The following is a 19,469-nucleotide window of genomic DNA, read 5'->3' on the forward strand; positions in this document are numbered from 1 at the left end:
ACTGATGGCAACCCAGCCCATACCTCCTGACCATCTGGGCAAGGGGGCGCATATAGATATTAAACAACATTGGGGAAAGAACTGCCCCCTGGGGCACACCACAAATAAGTGGGTGTCTCTGAGACAGCATTTCCCCAATTGCCACCCTTTGTCCCCAACCTTGGAGGAAAGAGGAAAGCCACTGTAAGGCAGATCCCTCTATCCCCACGTCGGCAAGACGGCTAGACAGCAGCTGGAGATTGATTGTATTGAATGCAGTCGACAGGTCTAATAGGAGCAGTACTGCTGAGCCGCCTTGATCCAGATGTCTCAGGAGGTCATCCATGAGGGCAACCAGCACCGTCTCCGTCCCGTGGCCTAGGTGGAAGGCGGACTGGAATGGGTCCAGTATGGAAGCATCCTTCAAGAAACCCTGTAACTGTGTCGCCACCGCCCTCTCTATAATCTTACTAAAAAAGTTTCACTGCCATTTTTACTTCTTGCGCCTCCCTCCCACACTTAGCTCTTAACACCAGGCCCATAGCTACAGGGGGGTGGGGTGGGGCCAGACCCCATTGATCTTCCCCCTGCTTTACCTTTCTGGCACCTCCACTGCTTGCCCGACACCTTCCTTGCTCGCCTGCAGCCTTTCTTGCCCACCTGACTTTCCTTGCCTGCCCACCGCTTTCCTCTCCTGCTGTCTTCCTTGCCTGCCTTTCTCTCCTACCTGCTGCCTTTCTCACCCTCCCATCGCCTTCCTTTGCCGCCCACCGCCTTTCTCATTTGCCTTTCTCTACTGCCCATTACCTTTCTCAGTCACCAGCTGTCTTTCTCGGTCACCCGCCACCTTCCTTGCCCACTGGCCACCTTTCTTGGTCACCCGCCGACTACCTTGCCTGCCTTTCTTGCCCACCTCCCCACTTTCCTCGGTTGCCCACCACCTTTCTTGCCCACCCACCATCTTTCTTGGTTGCCCACCTACTCCCCCACCTGCCTTTCTCATTCACCTTCCTGCCTTCCTTGGTCTGCCACCACCTTCCTTGGCAGTCTGCCACCTTCCTCGCCCACCCACCGCTTTTCTTGCCTGTCTTTCTCACAAGTAGCTTGACACCTTCCTCACTTGTCCACCGCCTTTCTCAGTTGGCCACTGCCCTCCTCACCTACCTTTCTTGCCTGCCTCTGCCTTCCTTGCCCACCCGCTGCCTTTCTCAGTCACCCTCCGCCTTCCCTGCTCACCCACCCCGTGGCCCCCCCACCTAAATTTTTAGCCCCTGCCCCCCCCCCCATCTAAAATTTTCTGGCTACGGGACAGATGGAAATGTAAGCCAAAATGCCCTCAAAAAAAGGTTGGGGAATTATCAGGTGGGCACCTGGCTCACTCAGGATCTTTTACCTGTGTATACAAGATTAACCGACCAGAAAGGATAATGCGTAAGAATATTGGGACTCTAATTAAGTAAATACAATTAAAATTTATTAAGAAAAATATAGGCTTCCATACAAGATAAAATACTCATCAAAATACACATTCAGTCCTAGGAAACATAGATAGAGAGATAGGGGAATATATGGGTAGACAAACAGGGTGATATTTACCTATCGTAGTCTTCAAGAAGGCTCCAATGGCGACGTAAGAGGACGGGGGGAAAGGACCCAAAACTGTGGCCAGAATCGGGGATGGATCTAGACAGTGGAACTGGGGTACTGCTAGATGCACACATGTGGGGAGCTGTGTTACAGGTTATATAGACTACCTTGAGCCCTTAGGGGATGGGAGGTACAGGGATGGATGACAGGTGGTCAGCTGGTACATGACCTCAGACAAGGGGAGGCTCTGCAGTGACCATAAGGGCTAGACTTCTGCAGTAGCCAATAGCAAGTTAATTGGTGGCACCTAATTGGGTGCTTGCTCTTGACCAATGGACTTGCTTGGATCCTGGCTACCTAAGTGAACTTTCAGTTTGAAATGAACCAAGGGGAGGCTCCAAAATGACAGTTGGGGAGAAGAATAGAAAGATTACTTGGGTGGGGAGATGCTTAGGACTATTGGACTTATCTAAAAGGGTAACAATAGAGAGTCAAATCATGGCCTAGGTAACACCCAGTTTGTACAAAGGAACTTGGCTCTGGCTGAAGATGGTCTTCCTTTTCTTTAGTCTTCTTCTTGGCACCAGTCTTTGTCTTGAGTTCCATTAGACAAAGGCTTAGGCGGTCTGGCAGGATCCATGCTTGGATAAGCTTGATTGCCTTATGCAGAAGTTGAAGCAGCTGTTGTATATGGAGTCAGGAAAACAAGATGGATTCTGGTGGTGTTAGCCTTTGGTTCATGGAAACAGGCTGGAAACTGTTTGCCTGTACAGTTCATGGTGGCGTGGCTTCTTCCACTGCAGCGGCCAAGACTGGGCACACAAGGAACAGCTGGAAGCTTGTCTGTAGTTTTGGCTAACACCCATCCAGAGATGTAGAATACTGCTGCAAAGCTGAGGCTTATAGTATCCGCATAAGCCTTAGAAACCGTGGGAAAAGTCCACTTCTTAGAGCAGATGTGTGCGAGTCAAAACTCCAGGCACCCTGGCAACCATACTGGTGATCACGATGTCCATGTGTATGAAATGTAGGGGGCTTTTCCTTACAGAAAGTAACAAGGGAGCGGGCCTTCTCGATAACAGCACCCCAATGGTGGAACCAGCTGCCAGAGGAGGTGCGGGCCCTGCGGGACTTTAATCAGTTCCGTAGGGCTTGCAAAACCGTCCTTTTCCAGCTGGCATATTAAGATGGAACCATCGCATCAATAAGCTATGTTTACATGTATATTAAGAATGTAGCACCATTGATTTATACTGTAATTTAAATTTTATATTTTAATCTAATCGCTGGTTTAAGAAATGTATTTTAATGGTTATGTTGTATTTATTGTTACATCATGGTGTGACCCACCATGTCCTGTAAGCCGCCCTGAGCCTGCTTCGGCGGGGAGGGCGGGGTATAAATAAATTAATTGTTATCATCATCATCATCATCATCATCATCATCATCATCATCATCATCATCATCATCATCATCATCATCTTTTGACATCCAGGAAGGAAGAATGTGTATATTGTCCAAGGCCTTAAAGGGGAAAAAAATGATTTGCTCTAATAGTAGTCATGAAATAAACAGATGGTAGAGTGTCTAAGCAAAGAACACAGGCTGGAAGAACTATCTATACAACTCTCTTTATCCAGTCATTAACTTCCCAGTCTCATCTAGATTGTTTAGCGAGAGCCAAGTATCATGCATCCTGACTTGAATGGCCAGCCCAACTCAATCTCATCAGATTTTGGATGCTAAGTAGGGTCAACTCTAGAACATAAGAGAATCCATGTTGAATCAGGCCAGTGGCCCTTCCAGTCCAACATTGTGTTACACAGTGGCCAAAAACCAGGTACCATCAGAGGTCCAAGAGCAGGGCTAGAACTCCAGAAGCACTATTGCCCCTCTCTGCACCAAGAATACAGAGCATCACTGCCCCAGACGTGGTGTTTCATCTGTACCTTGTGGCTAATAGCCACTGATGGATCTCAGCTCCATATGTTTCTCTAATCCCCTCTTGAAGCTGTCAATGCTTATAGCCACCACCACTTGCTGTGGCAGTGAATTCTTGCCCACGAGTTCTTGTAGTGTGAGAAAGGGAGAAAAGTACTTCTTTTTTTTAGTTCTCTATCCCATGGTAATTTTTAAAACCTCTTTACATCACTCCTCAGTTGTCATTTCGCCAAGCTAAAGATCCCTAACCACTTTAACATTTCTTCATAAGGAAAGTGTTCCATTCCCTTAATCATGTTAGTTGCTGTTTTCTGCACTTTTCCCAATGCTATAATGTCATTTTTTAGGTGCAGTGACCAGAATTGTATACAATACTCCAAATGAGGCCACACCATCAATTTATACAGGTGCATTATGATACTGGCTGATTTGTCTTCAGTCTCTTTCCCAATAATTTCTAGCACAGCATTTGCCTTTTTAAAAAAAATTTCCATCGCACACTGAGTTGACATCTTCAGTGAATTATCTACCGCAACTCCAAGATCTCACTCCTGGTCAGTCTCTGCCAGTTTGGACCCCATCGACGTGTATTTATAGTTAGGATTTTTGACTTCAACCACTGACATAATCTTAGGAGGCCCTGCTTTGGGTGCCTCAGGCTTCTGAAATTAGATGGGTGGCAACCTAGGAGAGGGCCTTCTCAATCATGGCACCAAAGCTCTGGAACACACTCCCTGGGGAAAATATAAATGTTGTAAATAAATATATAAATAATAAAATTCTTTCATAATATGGAAGCTGAATCCAACTAGCTTTTCCACTCAATCTTGGCCAGTTCATCGCATTACTACAGCCATTATGCTATCTGGCTTTTGTTCATGATTTGCATCTTAGCCTTTTTTATTGGCCAAAGATGACCCTTTCTTTTTTACCACCAGGAAAGCTAGCAGGATCCAACTCCTTAATGTTTTGATGCATTTTTTTTAAAAAAGGGGGGGAGGGGACTCTTTGTATGTATTTTATTCTATGTATCATTATTTGCAATCTTCTTCTAGGTAGCAGCGACTTCAGGAAATATAATTTTAAAAAGCATCTTAATGTGCTTTCTTTAAATGTATGGCCAGTCACTTTGGTAGATGATAGACTAATAAGCATGTGTGCGCGTGTGTGTATAGTATTCCTCCAATAAAAGACTGATATCTCAGCGGGTGGTATGAAGCTCTTTCTTCCCTCTCTCCATGTAGGACAAGCAGCATACTCTTGTAAATGAATCCCCCCCTCCTCCGAACAGGCCATTTTCTTTAGAGAGCAAATTGGGTTGCTAAAAGGAACAAAATGTCCACATTTTTTTAAGGAATGAAAGAAGCAATTCCATTAAAGCAAGATGTGAGGGTCATAGAGGAGAAAATTCTGCCCGCAGCTGTATGTCTACAGATAATGTCAATCTTCTCTTTTCTTCCTTCCTGTAGAAGAAGTTGAAGAAGAATGTGAAGCCCCTAAAGAGGTAGATTTGACTGATAAACAGAAACATCAGTTGAAACACAGGGAGCTGTTTCTGTCTCGCCAGTATGAGTCGCTTCCTGCAACACACATCAGGTGAGACGCTACTGAGAACACAAGTGGAATCATGTTATGGATATAACCTGCTGATTAAACTACCTGCTGTTAGCGCCATGGAAACACTTGATCTCCTATCTATCCAATGGATTTTCAGCAGTCTCTTCCCTCATTTACTGCCTTTCTTTCCATATGTCCTTGATGGAATATAGTGCTTAAATGAAATTCAGGTTCTTGTAATTTCAGGGAAATACTATTGCTTCTCTTACTGTGTTTTATATAGTTACTAAATTGCACATTTGGTTGCTTGCAGTCTTTTCTCCCCCTAATGTTGAGTACAGTGGTGCTCAGAAAAACTCGTCTGGAGTATAGGTTACTGTGTGGAGGAACCAAGATTTGTAGACTTCTTTTTAAAAAAAACAAAGACCATCATTATTTTGCTGGGCTATATTTTTAAAATATATATTGTGTTTGTCGTCTTCTTGGTGTGGATGTAGAGAAGTTCACGTGCGTGTTCCTGCATAGCTTAATGGGAGTTATTGTTTTTCTACTCACCCCTTAAATTGTTAATGCTCACATGTACAATTTCTTTGTTTTCTATTATACAAAAATAATAAAGGGATTTTATTGCATAGGGGTTTAGTTTTTGGTTTGTGCTTTCTGTCATGTCAGGTTAAAATCTATTATTATTATTATGTAGAAGGTGGGGAGGCGCAAAGAATCACAGAGAAGAGGAAATCCCACTGCTGCCCTCTCCTCACTACTGTTGCAGCATCTGACATGTCCTTTTACTTCTGTCTCCTGCTTACCCCTTGCCATCTCCATATGATAGTTATTTATCAAATATATATCTTGCTTCCTCGCCCCTGAATGGACCTTGAGGAAGCTAACAACATATAAAACACACCAACTAAAAGAATACAACAGATACAATAAATAAACTTAACAAATACAATATGATTAAGAATCTATCACAGTTAAAATATTTTGACTGCCAAGCAGGGTAGGATGCATGGATGGTGGAGACACAGCTGGAGCATAATTGACTAACTGCCTGACAGATTACAGTCACCCAAAAGCTGCCTGAAAAAGAGTGGCCTTGCATGTTTTGTGAAACCTAGGGAGATCTCGCAAGGCATGCACCTCTTCAGGCAGCTGCCATCTTACATCTTTGTTTGCTTTGGTTTCTATTTTATTGCTTGTTTGCTTGCACCATGCATGCCCATTTTGATATTCCTTTCGCCTCTCACTGGTGTGCTTTCACTTTGCCTACCAGTTACTTGGTTGCTGAACCACCTGCACCACATCCATTATGGTGCGTGTGGTGGGGGGGAGAAGCCGGTGCGTGATAGTAGTTGCTGAAGCTAGTGCTGTGAGGAGTGGAGTAAGTGGTCTGGGTGGAAACATTCTTACATGATTTTATCTTCTGCTTTTCACACCTGAACTCTGGCATTTTTAATTAAAATGTCAGAGTTCAGGTGTGAAAAGCAGAAGATAAAAACATGTAAGAATGCCTCCACCAAGACCACGTACATGTAAGAATGTGCTATCTGTATATGCACAAACACCATTCATAATGTTTTGGGTACATTTTACTCCCAAGTCAATTGCTTTTCATAAAATAAGTTCCCCCCCCTGCAACCTGGAATCACACTCGTTTGCAGATATGTACCTTAGCCTTGTGTGTCCCCCATGTGGATTGTTTTGATCTATGCAGCTGCTCCCTCTTGTGCCTGTTAGATGAATGGTTATGTCTCAAACAAGTTTCCTTGTTCTTTGATGACTATGGTATTAGGAAAGTTACAGTAGCATTTTGGTTTGTAATTTTAAATGCAGTTTTTGTAATGTGAGCAGACATTGATGAAAAATGTATATAATTGTCAGTTGTGGCCCTGATTCAGTGAGCTATTTTATGCAACCTTGTGGTTTTCCATGCCTATGTCTTGTATTATTTTTGAACAATAGCTCTTCTATGGTGCTTCTGAGATTTCCTGAATGTTGATAGCAGCTTTGTGTATAATGCAGAGGAGTCTGCTGTTCAGAAAAGGAAGCCTTGCATGTGGGATCCATCAGATTTCCCCCCTCACCTTTGCATTGGAACATGTATGTAGTTAATTATGCAGCATTGATGCTTGAAGATCTTTGAGTGTGGTAGTGGGAGAAGTTTTTTTATTTGAACACATTAAGAAATATGAAAAGATAATTGTCTATCTCACTGTGTCCTCCCTGACTTTTAAGAACTTTAGGTTTTCCGGGTTATGGCGCCTTGAGCTCGGGGGTCCGCGGATCGTCCTCTTGCGATCCCTCTGAATCAGGCGGTTGCAGGGGTGCCACGGATGCGGCACTCACATAAGAAGACCCTTGAGGGGTTTCCTTCAGCATGGGACTTTTGCAGGAAGCCAGGGCATAGCGGCGACTGTTCCTGTCCTTGCATGCCCCAAAGCTTCACCGCCATGATAGCTATTATAGCAGAAAAAGGTGAATGCCCGAATGCTTGCTTTCTTTCCTTTCAGTAAGCTTCTGATGTATTGCTTCTCTACCCCAAGCACGGCAACTCTACTTGACAAGTAAGTGTGCTTTCAATACCACTGGCTAATGGGTCGTTTTACATAACAACAAATGGGTCAGCTTAAAGGAAGGGAAAGAGGTCGATTACACCCCTACTTTTCCGCTGAATGATATTTTGAAAAGCTACAGAGCAACCTTAAGCATTGGCAACACTTTGAATTTGATGGAATACAGATATTCAGATCGACCCAGATTATATAACTGGACATGTGTTAAAGAGGTTATTATTTAGCTGCAATATGGTCTGAACAAAAATGAGATATATTCTAGAGAGAGCTGTCTCCGTCGTCTGACTGCAATTGAAATGATAATATTCAAAATCACAGCTGGAGGAGATTTGGAAGGACGGACTGACTGGATCTTTGAGCAACTTTTTAACTTGGATTAATAGACTGAGTTTGCTGACAGAGAAAAATGGCATTGCCAAGCTAAATGTTTTATAAAAAAGACATATTATGTAATATAAGTTCTCTGAAGCAGGATCTTGGTTCATTTAAGGAGTTGATTAAAAAAAAATGGGAGCTTTGATGCTGAAAGCTAGCGAAATCTCACATCTACATGAGCAGAGTGTTGAAGAGATCCTGGTGACGTCTGTCGAATTGGAAGGGGAGAGTGATCCGCTGGGAAACGAACAAAAGAAAACCAAAATGGAACCTTATGGCGCAGTTAAAAAGCAAGACCAGAAATTGAGACTGATTGAAGTTCTGCCGAGAGGAACAAATGACATGGAATTCTTCCTACTGTTACTGAGAGGGAGGATTGTATTAAGGAGCAAGAAGGTGCGTTTTAGCCAAAGAATCAAGATGTGGAAATTCTTCAGGAAGAAGGATTTTTGAACTCTCTCTCTCTCTGTGGATAGTTGGATATGGAACTTTCAACAAGAACTGACATGCGATTTTAAAACTGACATGCAATTTTAAAAGGCAAAGTGAATTTTTTGGGTTACATTAAGCTGTTTCTTCTAGTGTGATATGGATATAAAAGCTAAAGGAATGAAAAGTTTTGAAAAGAATCTTAAGTAAATAAATAGTTAATTTGGATTAAATTTTAAGAAGGCAGATAATGTAATAAACTTGTAACTGGACAGATCTTGTGGGCAGTCGGATATGGAATTCCCAATAAAAACTGATATATGATTTTAAAAGGCTAAGTGAGATTTTTGGGCTATATTTCTAAGAAGGTAGACAACATAATCTCACATCTAGGTAGATCTGCACTTAATAGATAAAGATATTTGCCTCTCATGCTTATTTAAATGATGATATTGGCAAACTAAAAGGCTAGTTTGCATTTTCAATATGCTTGAGTTAAGCAGCAAAATCAAGACATGAAAATTTTTCAGGAAGAAGGGTATTTGAATTGTTGTTTCCTCTGTGGGTAACTAAATATGGAATTTTTAATAAGAATTGGTATGTGATTTTAAAAGGTCAAGTGAGATTCTAAGGATGAAAAAGTTTTGCAAAAATGTTAGATAAATAAACAGTTAATTTTGGATCAATTGTTAAGAGGGCAGACAACACAACTATTTTTTAATCTGGTAGATCTGCTCTTAGTGGGTTTGTCTGGAGAAACTGTCAATATTGAGATAGTCAAGCTAGTATATTTTATTCGTAGCTTGTTAAGGATAAAGATATTGGTTGCATATGTTTATTTTAATGATGATATTGTTAAACTAACAAGTTAGTCTGTGCCTTCATGATATCTCATATGTTTATTCTAATGATGATATTGTTAAACTAACAAGTTAGTCTGTGCTTTCAATATGGTTAAGTGTAGCCAGTCAGCTCTGTGTTGAGACTGCTTGGTTTTTTTCTTTTTTTTTACATCTATATGTGCTGAAGAAGAATTGTTTGGACTTGTATTTTAAGTTATAGTTTAGTTAAAAAGCTATAATGAAGGATAAAGTTGGTAAAATATATGGGGAGAATTTTATACTTGCAGGTAGAAAGAATGGGGGTAGAACTGTAACTGATATACTCGTATTTCTCTTTGTTTCTGTTTTTCCCACTATGTAGCCACCCGTCCCCTTCTTTAATGCATCTTTGTTTGTGCTTCTTTTCTTTGTAGATAAAATCAATAAAAATTATAAAAAATGACTTTTAAGGACTTTAGCACAAAGTGTTACCTTGCCACTTATTAACTTTAGAATAATTTGGTAAGGTAGGTCTGAGTGAGGGTGACTGGCTTAAGTCACCAGTGATGATGGTCAGGGCTTTTTTGGTAGAAAAAGCCCAGCATGAACTCATTTGCATATTAGTCCCCCCCTTGATGTCATCATTGTTTCACATAGGGCTTTTTGTGGGAAAAGCCCAAGAGGAACATATAAAGCAGACAGATGGAAATTATCATGTCACTTTGGCCACATAGGAGAAAGTAATTTAAAAAATATTATGGGAGTAAGATTTTATTATAACAGTTATGATTCAAGAAGCATTTTAAGGAGAGCCAGTTTGGTGTAGTGGTTAAGTGTGCGGACTCTTATCTGGGAGAACCGGGTTTGATTCCCCACTCCTCCACTTACACCTGCTAGCATGGCCTTAGGTCAGCCATAGCTCTGGCAGAGGTTGTCCTTGAAAGGGCAGCTGCTGTGAGAGCCCTCTCCAGCCCCACCCACCTCACAGGGTGTCTGTTGTGGGGGAGGAAGGTAAATGAGATTGTGAGCCGCTCTGAGACTCTTCAGAGTGGAGGGCGGGATATAAATCCAATATCTTCTTCTTCTTCTTCTAGATGCTGAGCCTGATATAATTTTGTGCCCCACTGATGGACCTTCTGATGGAACCTGGGATTTTTGGCCACTGTGTGACACAGAGTGTTGGACTGGATGGGCCATTGGCCTGATCCATCATGGCTCCTCTTATGTTCTTATGTGCACCTTGCAGTGATGTCAGGACCCAGGTGTCTTAGCATATGCAAATGAGTTGTGCTAATGAGCTCTGGCACCTCTTTTTCTATTAAATGACCCCTGGCTAAACACATTTCAGTTGAAACCAAAATATAATAGTGAACACCATAACTTTCCACCCTCCCTCCCCCCAAAGATATCTTGTGTTCAGACCTCCCCCCCCTCAGCTACCAGTGAGCAGTGAAAAGGGACCCACATGGAGGAAAAACTGTACAAACACAGGCAGCTGCAGGGAGTAGGGGGAAGTGGACAAAATTGCCTCCTGCCTCGTGTGACATCAGAGTCACTTCAAGTGGGTGCAAGGATCTTTGCACCAGTGAAATGGATGTATTGGGATCCAACCCAATATCTTTAAATTACCTTTTAATAGCTGAATTGGCAAGAACAGAATACATAACTTCCTGTATCAGACCAGAAATCCATTAAGTACTAAGCATTTTTTCCAGCAAGTGGACTAGTAGATGGCTCTGGAACTCTACAAGCAAGTGGGAGTGTGGAAGCCATGCTCAGTTCATTATCATAAGAACATTAGAGATTGTGTACAATGCTATTGTAAGCACTGTTATTCCCCATCATTAGTCCATAGACTTCAGTGTATTTAGAAGACTGTAATTCTGCTTAGAATGGCACAGTTAAAGTCTGTATTCCATGATAATGATGAGTTAATAGTGAAGTAGGAAACACTTTCAATTTTAGGCTGCCTCAGAGGTTTATGAATTTAACAGGGTACATTTATGCTTTTGAATATCAAAATACTGAGAATGAGATAAAATAATTTCACCATTGCTCCCATTTTCCATTGAAATAAATGAGCCAGTCCTTAACAGTGCCAAGATCCGCTGTATTTTGAATATATTTGTTTTACCAGCATTTCCATTGCCCATTCGTCGTGGCAGATAATTTGTTGTTGTAATAAATGTTTGCTTTTTCTGTTTTCAGACATCCTGGTTAACTACTGTTTGGGACAAAATGTAGAAACCTATAGGAACTGGCTGAAATAGCCTGTGTACTGTATGACAATAGGAAGTTATTTAATATTCAGGCTTGCTTTTCTGATAGCAGGATTTCAGATTTCTGTGTTTGTTGGGATAAGTAACTAATGTTGAATAATGTTACTGTAAAATGATGGGTCCATTTAATTTGTATGCATTTGCTGAAATAATTTCTGATGAATAGGTAATAATAGTAAATAGAAACTATGTGCAGGATGGAATATGAAATACAATATCAGACTGAAAGCTAGCATTCAGTTTACTGATCAGTATCTGTTAATTCTAGGGTTTGATTGCAGCTTTAATGTTTAAACTTCTACCAACCAAGTCTATATATAACAAATATTATGTTTTTCCATGACTCAATGTAATTGATTTTTAAGCACACAGGGGACTCTTATGATCATTTAGTCTGAACTGCTGTGTGCTTTGGGGCATACAACATCTGTGCCTAAGCCAACATTAATTAACTAAAGCACAGATTTCAGATAGAGGCTTCTCCCCCCCCCCCCCCCCGGTTACCTCTGGTAATCTGTTTTGGATGTTCCTTGCTGTATTTTGTGTTTATACATGTCAAAAGCAAGAAAACTCAATAATAGTCCTATTTGAAAGATTTTCTTAGTATTCCTGTTCTGCAGCTGGCATAATGCTTTCTTAACTCCACTTAGGTGTGCACATATCTAGCCTGTTTTTTTCCTTGCAAAAAAAAAATATTTCTAAAAAGTGTCCCCCTAAACCTCTGATAATGCACATGAATACCAAGCTATGCTGAGTTAGTGATGGAGGGAGAAAATTTTGAACACTACTTATTACCCTTTTGTTCAGTGATTTACCAGTTAATAAGTTATTTTGTATGGTCTTAACACTCTTCTCTAATTGGTTAATTATCAGTTTTTGTTCAGGGAATGGAAGAGGCTTAAGGTTCTGCTTTTTACTTTGCGGTTAAATCGTTTGCTCATTTTATTTTCTGTTTAATTTTATAATTATGATATAATTTAGTGATGTAGTGATGATAAAATGGGAGTTGCTTTGGGTTAGGGATTTTTTGGAGTATAGAAACTTTTCTAGGACTCCCATTCCCACCGGGTTTGGTAAGGGTGCGGGGAATGACTGGCAAGAACCCCATAAATTGAGAGAGAGGGAAAGAAACCTGTTCCAAAATTAAACCCATTTATTAAAATTAAAACCATGTTTCAGTTTATTGTTAATCTTATAACATTCTGGTATACAGCATACAGAATTTAGTACATTACACAAATACCCAATTAAAGTGCACTGTTTCTTAAAGAATGCATTCTGATTGCTCTGCCCAAAGACCTATAAGGTGTTTTCTAGAATAACAAGGGGCAAGAATAAAATCACATATTAAATACCCTTTTCCATCCATAGGAGCTAATATAATTGTCAGCCAGGTCTGTGATGAACATCTGAGATATCTGATAAAGCCCAACCCCTATCAATACAGTCAAAACAATACTATGAGGGTCAGACTATTCTGGCACTGCTTAAAGTATATTATCTGTACTGGTGAGTCAAGAAGTTCTTAGACAAATACTGCATCACAAGTTCCTAATCTAATGTTTAGGCTTTGAAGCTAGTACCATTGACACTGAAAATGTAAACTATATTCTAGGACACAGGTCACTTGCATAGAGACAGTGCTGTAGAGGATCATGGGAGAGAACCAAAGTTTCTAACAATGAACAAATGTGAACACAAATGGATGTATACATGAATTTTTAAGTCTCCTCACTAAAATTTCACCACATTTTGGCTACAAGCTTAAGTCATACTAAAACTCAACCAAGTCAAAAGACTTGTTCATTAATGATTTGGAGTTGGAAGTGACAATAATGTGTGGGAAATAGATTTAGCTTCTTCAGTCTGAGTCCAAGTAAGAAATTTCTCATTGAGTTGGGTATTCCATTTAATTTTTACCTTCCCTTCCTGCTCTGTCCTATTCAATCCAAGCCTAAATCTATCCTTAGGGAGACTTAATGTTTCTACCCATCTAACACTGAGAGGTAAGTGATTACTTTCTGGCCTCACATCAACCTTAAATTTAATATTACTATCATAAAGATTCAGGGGAGTCATTATATAGTCAATTGTTGAATGTTTTATACCTGGCCAGTAAGTAAACTGGCCTGGAGAGTCATTGGGTAGTGAGCCATTCAAGATGATGAGATTCATTCTATACACCATTTGAATCAGGCATGCACCAGCAAAATTTGCCACTAGATCTAATGGCTGTCAATTGGCAGATAACTGGGATGTAGCATTGTCTGAATTCCCTACTCCAAACTCACATACTCAAGCTCGTGCTCCCCCAGAAATGACTCATAATTTAGGAATACCACTGATGGTCATAGGAAAACATTGTAGAACAGGAAATAATTAAGCTGGAAGCAGAGGGTAGATGATGGTGATTTTCAGAAAACGTAGTACTTGTTACTAGGAATGGGCACGAACCAGAAAGATGGAGATTTGTGGGATCTCATGAACCATGGTTCACAAAACTTCACAAACTTTTCCATTTCCTGAATCAGTTCAAGTTCATGGGGTTTGTAAAGGGTGGCATTTTTTAATGCTTCTCCCTCTTTCCCCAGGTTGCACCACAGTGAACTGAACATGGCAGTTTGTGGGTCAATCAAAAACCAGGTGGGTTCAACCCAACCTGGTTTGTGGCAAAACCTGGTCCACCATTTGGTTTGTGCTCATCCCTGCTTGTTACCCACATGGGACAACTTTGATCAGCAGTTGTGTCTTATCTGTAACAAAGTTAAAAATAAGGGATGAAAAAAGAAGGTAGTGGAAAAACATTGCACTGTATGTTTCTTATTCTCAATATGGCCAGATCTGGTGACGTCCCTGTAAATCTGGACCAGGCATTGCAAGCCGTGGCTGATTGGATTAAGCTGAGCGGGCTGAAACTGAATCCAGCAAAGACAGAGGTCCTTTGTCTAGGTCGCGGCGGTCCGGAAGGAGGGATCTCCCTTCCAGCTTTTGATGGGGCGCCATTGGTACCAGTGCGTGAGGTCAGGAGCTTGGGAGTGCTGCTGGAGTCTTCCTTGACAATGGAGACCCAGATAGCAGCCACTGCCAAATCCGCCTTTTTCCATCTTAGGCGGGCGAGGCCATTGGCCCCCTTCCTGGAACGCCGCGACCTGGCAACAGTGATCCATGCGATGGTCACCTCGAGGCTAGACTACTGTAATGCCCTCTACATGGGGCTGCCCCTGTACTGAACTCGGAAACTGCAGCTAGTGCAGAATGCAGCAGCCAGACTGCTAGTGGGACTACCTTGGTGGGAACATGTGTGGCCTAGGCTGCGGGAACTGCACTGCCTGCCGATTGTCTACCGAGTTTGTTACAAGGTGCTGGTTATCACCTTTAAAGCCCTATATGGCCAAGGACCTGCCTACCTTAGGGACCGCCTCTCTCCATATGTTCCCCAGAGAGTACTGCGTTCCAGCTCACAAAATCTCTTGGAAATCCCTGGGCCCAAGGAGGCCAAATTAAAAACAACCAGGGAGCAAGCCTTCTCTATAAAGGCACCCAAATGGTGGAATCAGCTACCAGAAGAGGTGTGGACCCTACGAGATCTTAACCAGTTCCGTAGGGCTTGCAAAACCTCCCTCTTCCAACTAGCCTTTTAAGATAAACCTGGAATTATCATCAAGCCATCTTGTATATACTGCGACGGTAGCACCTTTATACTGTTTTAGATTAATGATTTTAATGTTAACTTACATATTGTATAATTTATATTGTTCTGTTTATTGACTGTATTATTTTGTTTTATTGTTATACCATGATATTTTATATCATGCCTTGTAAGCCGCCCTAAGCCTGCTTCGGTGGGGAGGGTGGGGTATAAATAAAAACTTATTATTATCATCATCATCATCATCTATGGATAGTTAAATCTGGAGACTGAAACCATGAACAGACAAGACACATCTGTTTACAAAAGCCCCCGGTTTGCAGAAACTTATAAAATCTTTTTTAAAAAAAATACTAGGTGGTTAACACCCCCCCCCCAATAATAGCAGATTAAATAAGACTTATCATGACCCAGAATCATCACTATGTTTCTAATATCAACAATCATCTGTCACCCAGAGAAAGAGGCCACAATTTTTAGCTTGTGATTAAAAATTTTTTGTGAAATTTCAGTGACCTACTACAAACATCAAAATAATACAGTTTTCACCCTGTTATTTTAAAGTCTCAAAAATAGATATAAAAAAGTATTTTTTGTAATCTCATACTAAATAACACTACTCATAGAGTAGAAATAACACTGCTCATGGAGGAGAAACACCAAAGAACAGATTCCCAAAGAATTCTGGCTTTCCAGAACTCTTCCTATTCTTCTGCTGTCAGACCAGTGAGTTCCACATTCCAGGGCTGACTTACCCAATAGGCACAGGCATAGTAGAAAACAAATTTTCCTTCCAAGTCTGTTAACTTTTCAACCATCAATACTGTTTCTGGCAGAGAGATCTGGGCAGCCAGTATTCCAGGTGTGGTTACATGAACACTGGATAGCTTGCTATTGAAATGAAACTTTAAATAAGCTTCTTTAAAGTCTGTTTTTAAAACATGCTGAAGGGTGGTTTTTCAGACTAAAGATAAAGCTATAAAAATTCCTTGGCTCACAGTCTGGTTTTTCACTTAAGTACTAGTTTTTTGTACATACGTAATCCTTCCTTCCCTCCCTCCTTCCTTCCTCCTCCCTCCTGTCACCTTATTTGTTGCATCCATTGTCTCTTCTTTGTGTACAACTAGTTGATTTAATTGATTTTTCAAATATCAACTTCTCTTTTGACCTGCATTACTTGCAAGAAGAAATTGCTAGTTATGATAAACACCTTATTGTTGTTTTTGTTATTGCATAGGGGGAAATGCAGCGTTGCACTTCTGAATGAAACAGAATCTGTATTGTCGTATCTTGCTAAAGAGGTAAGGTTATATTCTAAAACAGTTCATTGCAGTATCAGTAATTTTAAGATTTAGGTGGGTAGCCGCAATAGAGTCCAGTGGCACCCTTAAGACCAACAAAGTTTAATTCTGGGTATAAGTTTTTTATTCACATGAAAGCGTATACCCAGAATTAAACCTTGTTGGTCTTAAAGTTGCCACTAGACTCAAAACTTTTTTCCAGTAATTTTAAGAATTAGACATTAACAATAGATTTTAGCAAATTAAACAATGTTTTTCCTAAGTAGTATGTGTTACTAGTAGATAAAATAGGAAATGCTTTGAATACTTATGATGGTTGTGTGGTATAATAGTTCAGTATTAATTATTGATAGTTCATTGTTTCATGAAACCATTCATTTGCTTTTCAGACAATATCTTGCAAAAGAGAATATAAAGTTTCTTTGTGGCTGCCAAAGTCAGACTGATGTTTCTGCCTTATTCTTCTGCCACTGAGTAGGAGTGATACAGAAATACATTTTGAAGTGATGGATCTCTTGATTACAGCAGTATCTGATTCCTACTGGGAGGAATGAAATCACCAAGGATAAGTGCAGGAGTTCTCCCTCTTGCCTTTTTAGCCCCTACTGGGTAAAACACTGGGAGAGTAAAATCCTTGCCTAATCTCTGTAATTGCATTCAGTCACTGAAGTTGCCCTGCCCGCATAGCCAATAAATGGTTTGCTAAACCTGCAGCAAACACTGCAGTTGGTAGCAAAAATTCAGTTGGGCTGCAAATGTTTTGTGAATGCAAGATGGTAGTTGATACAAGTAATATTAGCCTTTCTTAACTACAAAATCTTTTGTGCAAATTTGTTTTATTGCCTGAAAATATAGATTTTTATAGAGCCCGTGGTGCAGAAAAAAGAGCCCCATGGCACAGAGTGGTGAAGTTGCAGTACTGCAGTCAGAGCCCTCTGCTCACGATCTGAGTTCGATTCCAGCGGAAGCTGGTTCAGGTAGCCGGCTCGAGGTTGTCTCAGCCTTCCATCCCTCCGAGGTCGGTAAAATGAGTACCCAGCTTGCTGGGGGGAAAGTGTAATGACCGGGGAAGGCAATGGCAAACCACCCCTTAAAAAAGTCTGCCATGAAAATGTTGTGAAAGCAGCGTCACCCCAGAGTTGGAAACAACTGGTACACAGGGGACCTTTCCTTTTCCTGAAAATATATAGCAAGTTATCTGAATAAAAATAACCAGGGCTTTTTTTGTAGAAAAAGCCCAGCAGGAACTTATTTGCATATTAGGCCACACCCCCTGACACCAAGCCAGCCAGAACTGCGTTCCTGCTCAAAAAAAGCCCTGGAAATAACAATAAACCAGTTTTCCCACCCTCCTTGAACATAGCTAAATGTAATCAAGGAAGCTGACATAAACAGTGGTTCTTAAGTCTTCTAAAGGGGGACTTGCTTGTAAACGTACTGCAATTTTCAGTATCTGTTTGTGAAGTAACTACATGCTATTTTCCCTCTCTTTGACATCAAAGGGAGGAATGCCGTATCATTTAACACAGTATGAGTCTATAATTTATATTCCATGTTCAGCATTTATAGATTAAGCAGCAGGCCATATATGGGCTGTTTCATATATTATTGAAATTCATATCCAGATATCCAAATTTGCTATCAAGACTCACAGATCATCCTTGCATAGTTAACCCTCCCTCTTTCCTGGCTTCACAAACCCACCTGTAAGAAAGCTGTGGGCCACTTTCGAATCCCTGCACACAGTTAGAGATTCTCTGGGCTAAAGTTCAGTAGCATTCTCCTTCTGCTTGTGCCTTTCTGGACATCCACTGTAGTGAAGACAGCATTAATTTTAATGGATGGCCTATACATTCTTCTTGTGTATCCAGCCAGCTGTTCTTATTCTAGTCAGGGTCTTGGACTGCAAGTAATATACATAAAAGGAAGGGAGCAAAGAGGAGTCCTTAAAACCCTATGCTGGTTTATTCCCATGTATACAGCAGTGTCTAAACCCTGTATTTGATCACACCCTGTATATGATCAAACCATATATTTTGTTTAGTACACTTTCATTTATTACAATTGTAATAATTACTATTGTAAAAGTATTACTGAAACATTTTATATGAATATTGTCAAGTCCTGCTGCATTTTATTCAATTTAACACAACCATATTTTTACGTTTTGTGTCAATATACTAATGCTATTTTTAGAGAGTGTTTTCCTTTTGACCTGTTTACGCTTCAGAGGATTATGGATTCTCTGCAACAAAACTTTATCATTTGTTTGCATAGAACTTTTTTATGCTGCTTCTCCAGAATGCTGACATGGTTCACAAGAATAAATAAAGCAACAAAATTAAAATGTAAATGACAACCCGGTAAAACTGGACAAACCAGCAATAACATAAACTTCCTGTTTCAGTAGCCCATAAAAAAATCACTAGTGTACCCATAGTAAAGCAACCTAGGAGTGAGCTAGATTAATATAAAACAAGACAAAGTGCAGGCCATGAAATCCATAAATAGCACAGATATACCAACCAAGTAGATACAAAGGAGAGAGTGTTCCAACAACAGGGCACCACCACCAAGAAAGCCATCTCTGGCTGCTAGCTACTTTTTGTTTGTGGAGATAGGTGCAGAGAAGAAGGATTGAGATTATCTGAACTGGTAAAAAGGACAGTGTGAGACAAGGTCAGGCAGGTAGTACAGGGTCAAGCCATTTTGAGACAGGCCAGTGAAACCAGCAATAAAAAACCATCCCAATCCAGATAAGATAAGCACCAGTACTTTAATTCCAGTACAGGGCTTATATGATCCCTGTATCCAGCCTCTAAGCAACCTACCTACTATCTTTTATACTCTGTTGAGCAGAATGATAGGATACATGCCACCATGTGCCATGGAAGAGACCTAAGCCTCATTTATGGGCTGGTATCCAGCCGCATCCTGAAACTACTAATCTAGTGCTTATGGAAAAGTGAAACAAA

At 40.7% G+C, this 19,469-nt stretch overlaps 1 protein-coding gene across 3 annotated transcripts in view; it reads left to right on the top strand.

The window, feature by feature from the left end:
• MTA3 (metastasis associated 1 family member 3) overlaps positions 1–19,469 on the top strand; it is a 186,858-nt gene that overhangs the window by 43,374 nt on the left and 124,015 nt on the right. For all 3 annotated transcript variants that reach the window (XM_060247482.1, XM_060247483.1, XM_060247484.1), the window contains exons 4-5: positions 4,977–5,103; positions 16,431–16,494. In XM_060247482.1, coding sequence (XP_060103465.1) covers positions 4,977–5,103; positions 16,431–16,494 — 191 coding nt within the window. The remainder of the gene's footprint in view (positions 1–4,976; positions 5,104–16,430; positions 16,495–19,469) is intronic.

Source organism: Heteronotia binoei, chromosome 1, assembly GCF_032191835.1.
Source record: "Heteronotia binoei isolate CCM8104 ecotype False Entrance Well chromosome 1, APGP_CSIRO_Hbin_v1, whole genome shotgun sequence".
NCBI lineage: Eukaryota > Metazoa > Chordata > Lepidosauria > Squamata > Gekkonidae > Heteronotia > Heteronotia binoei.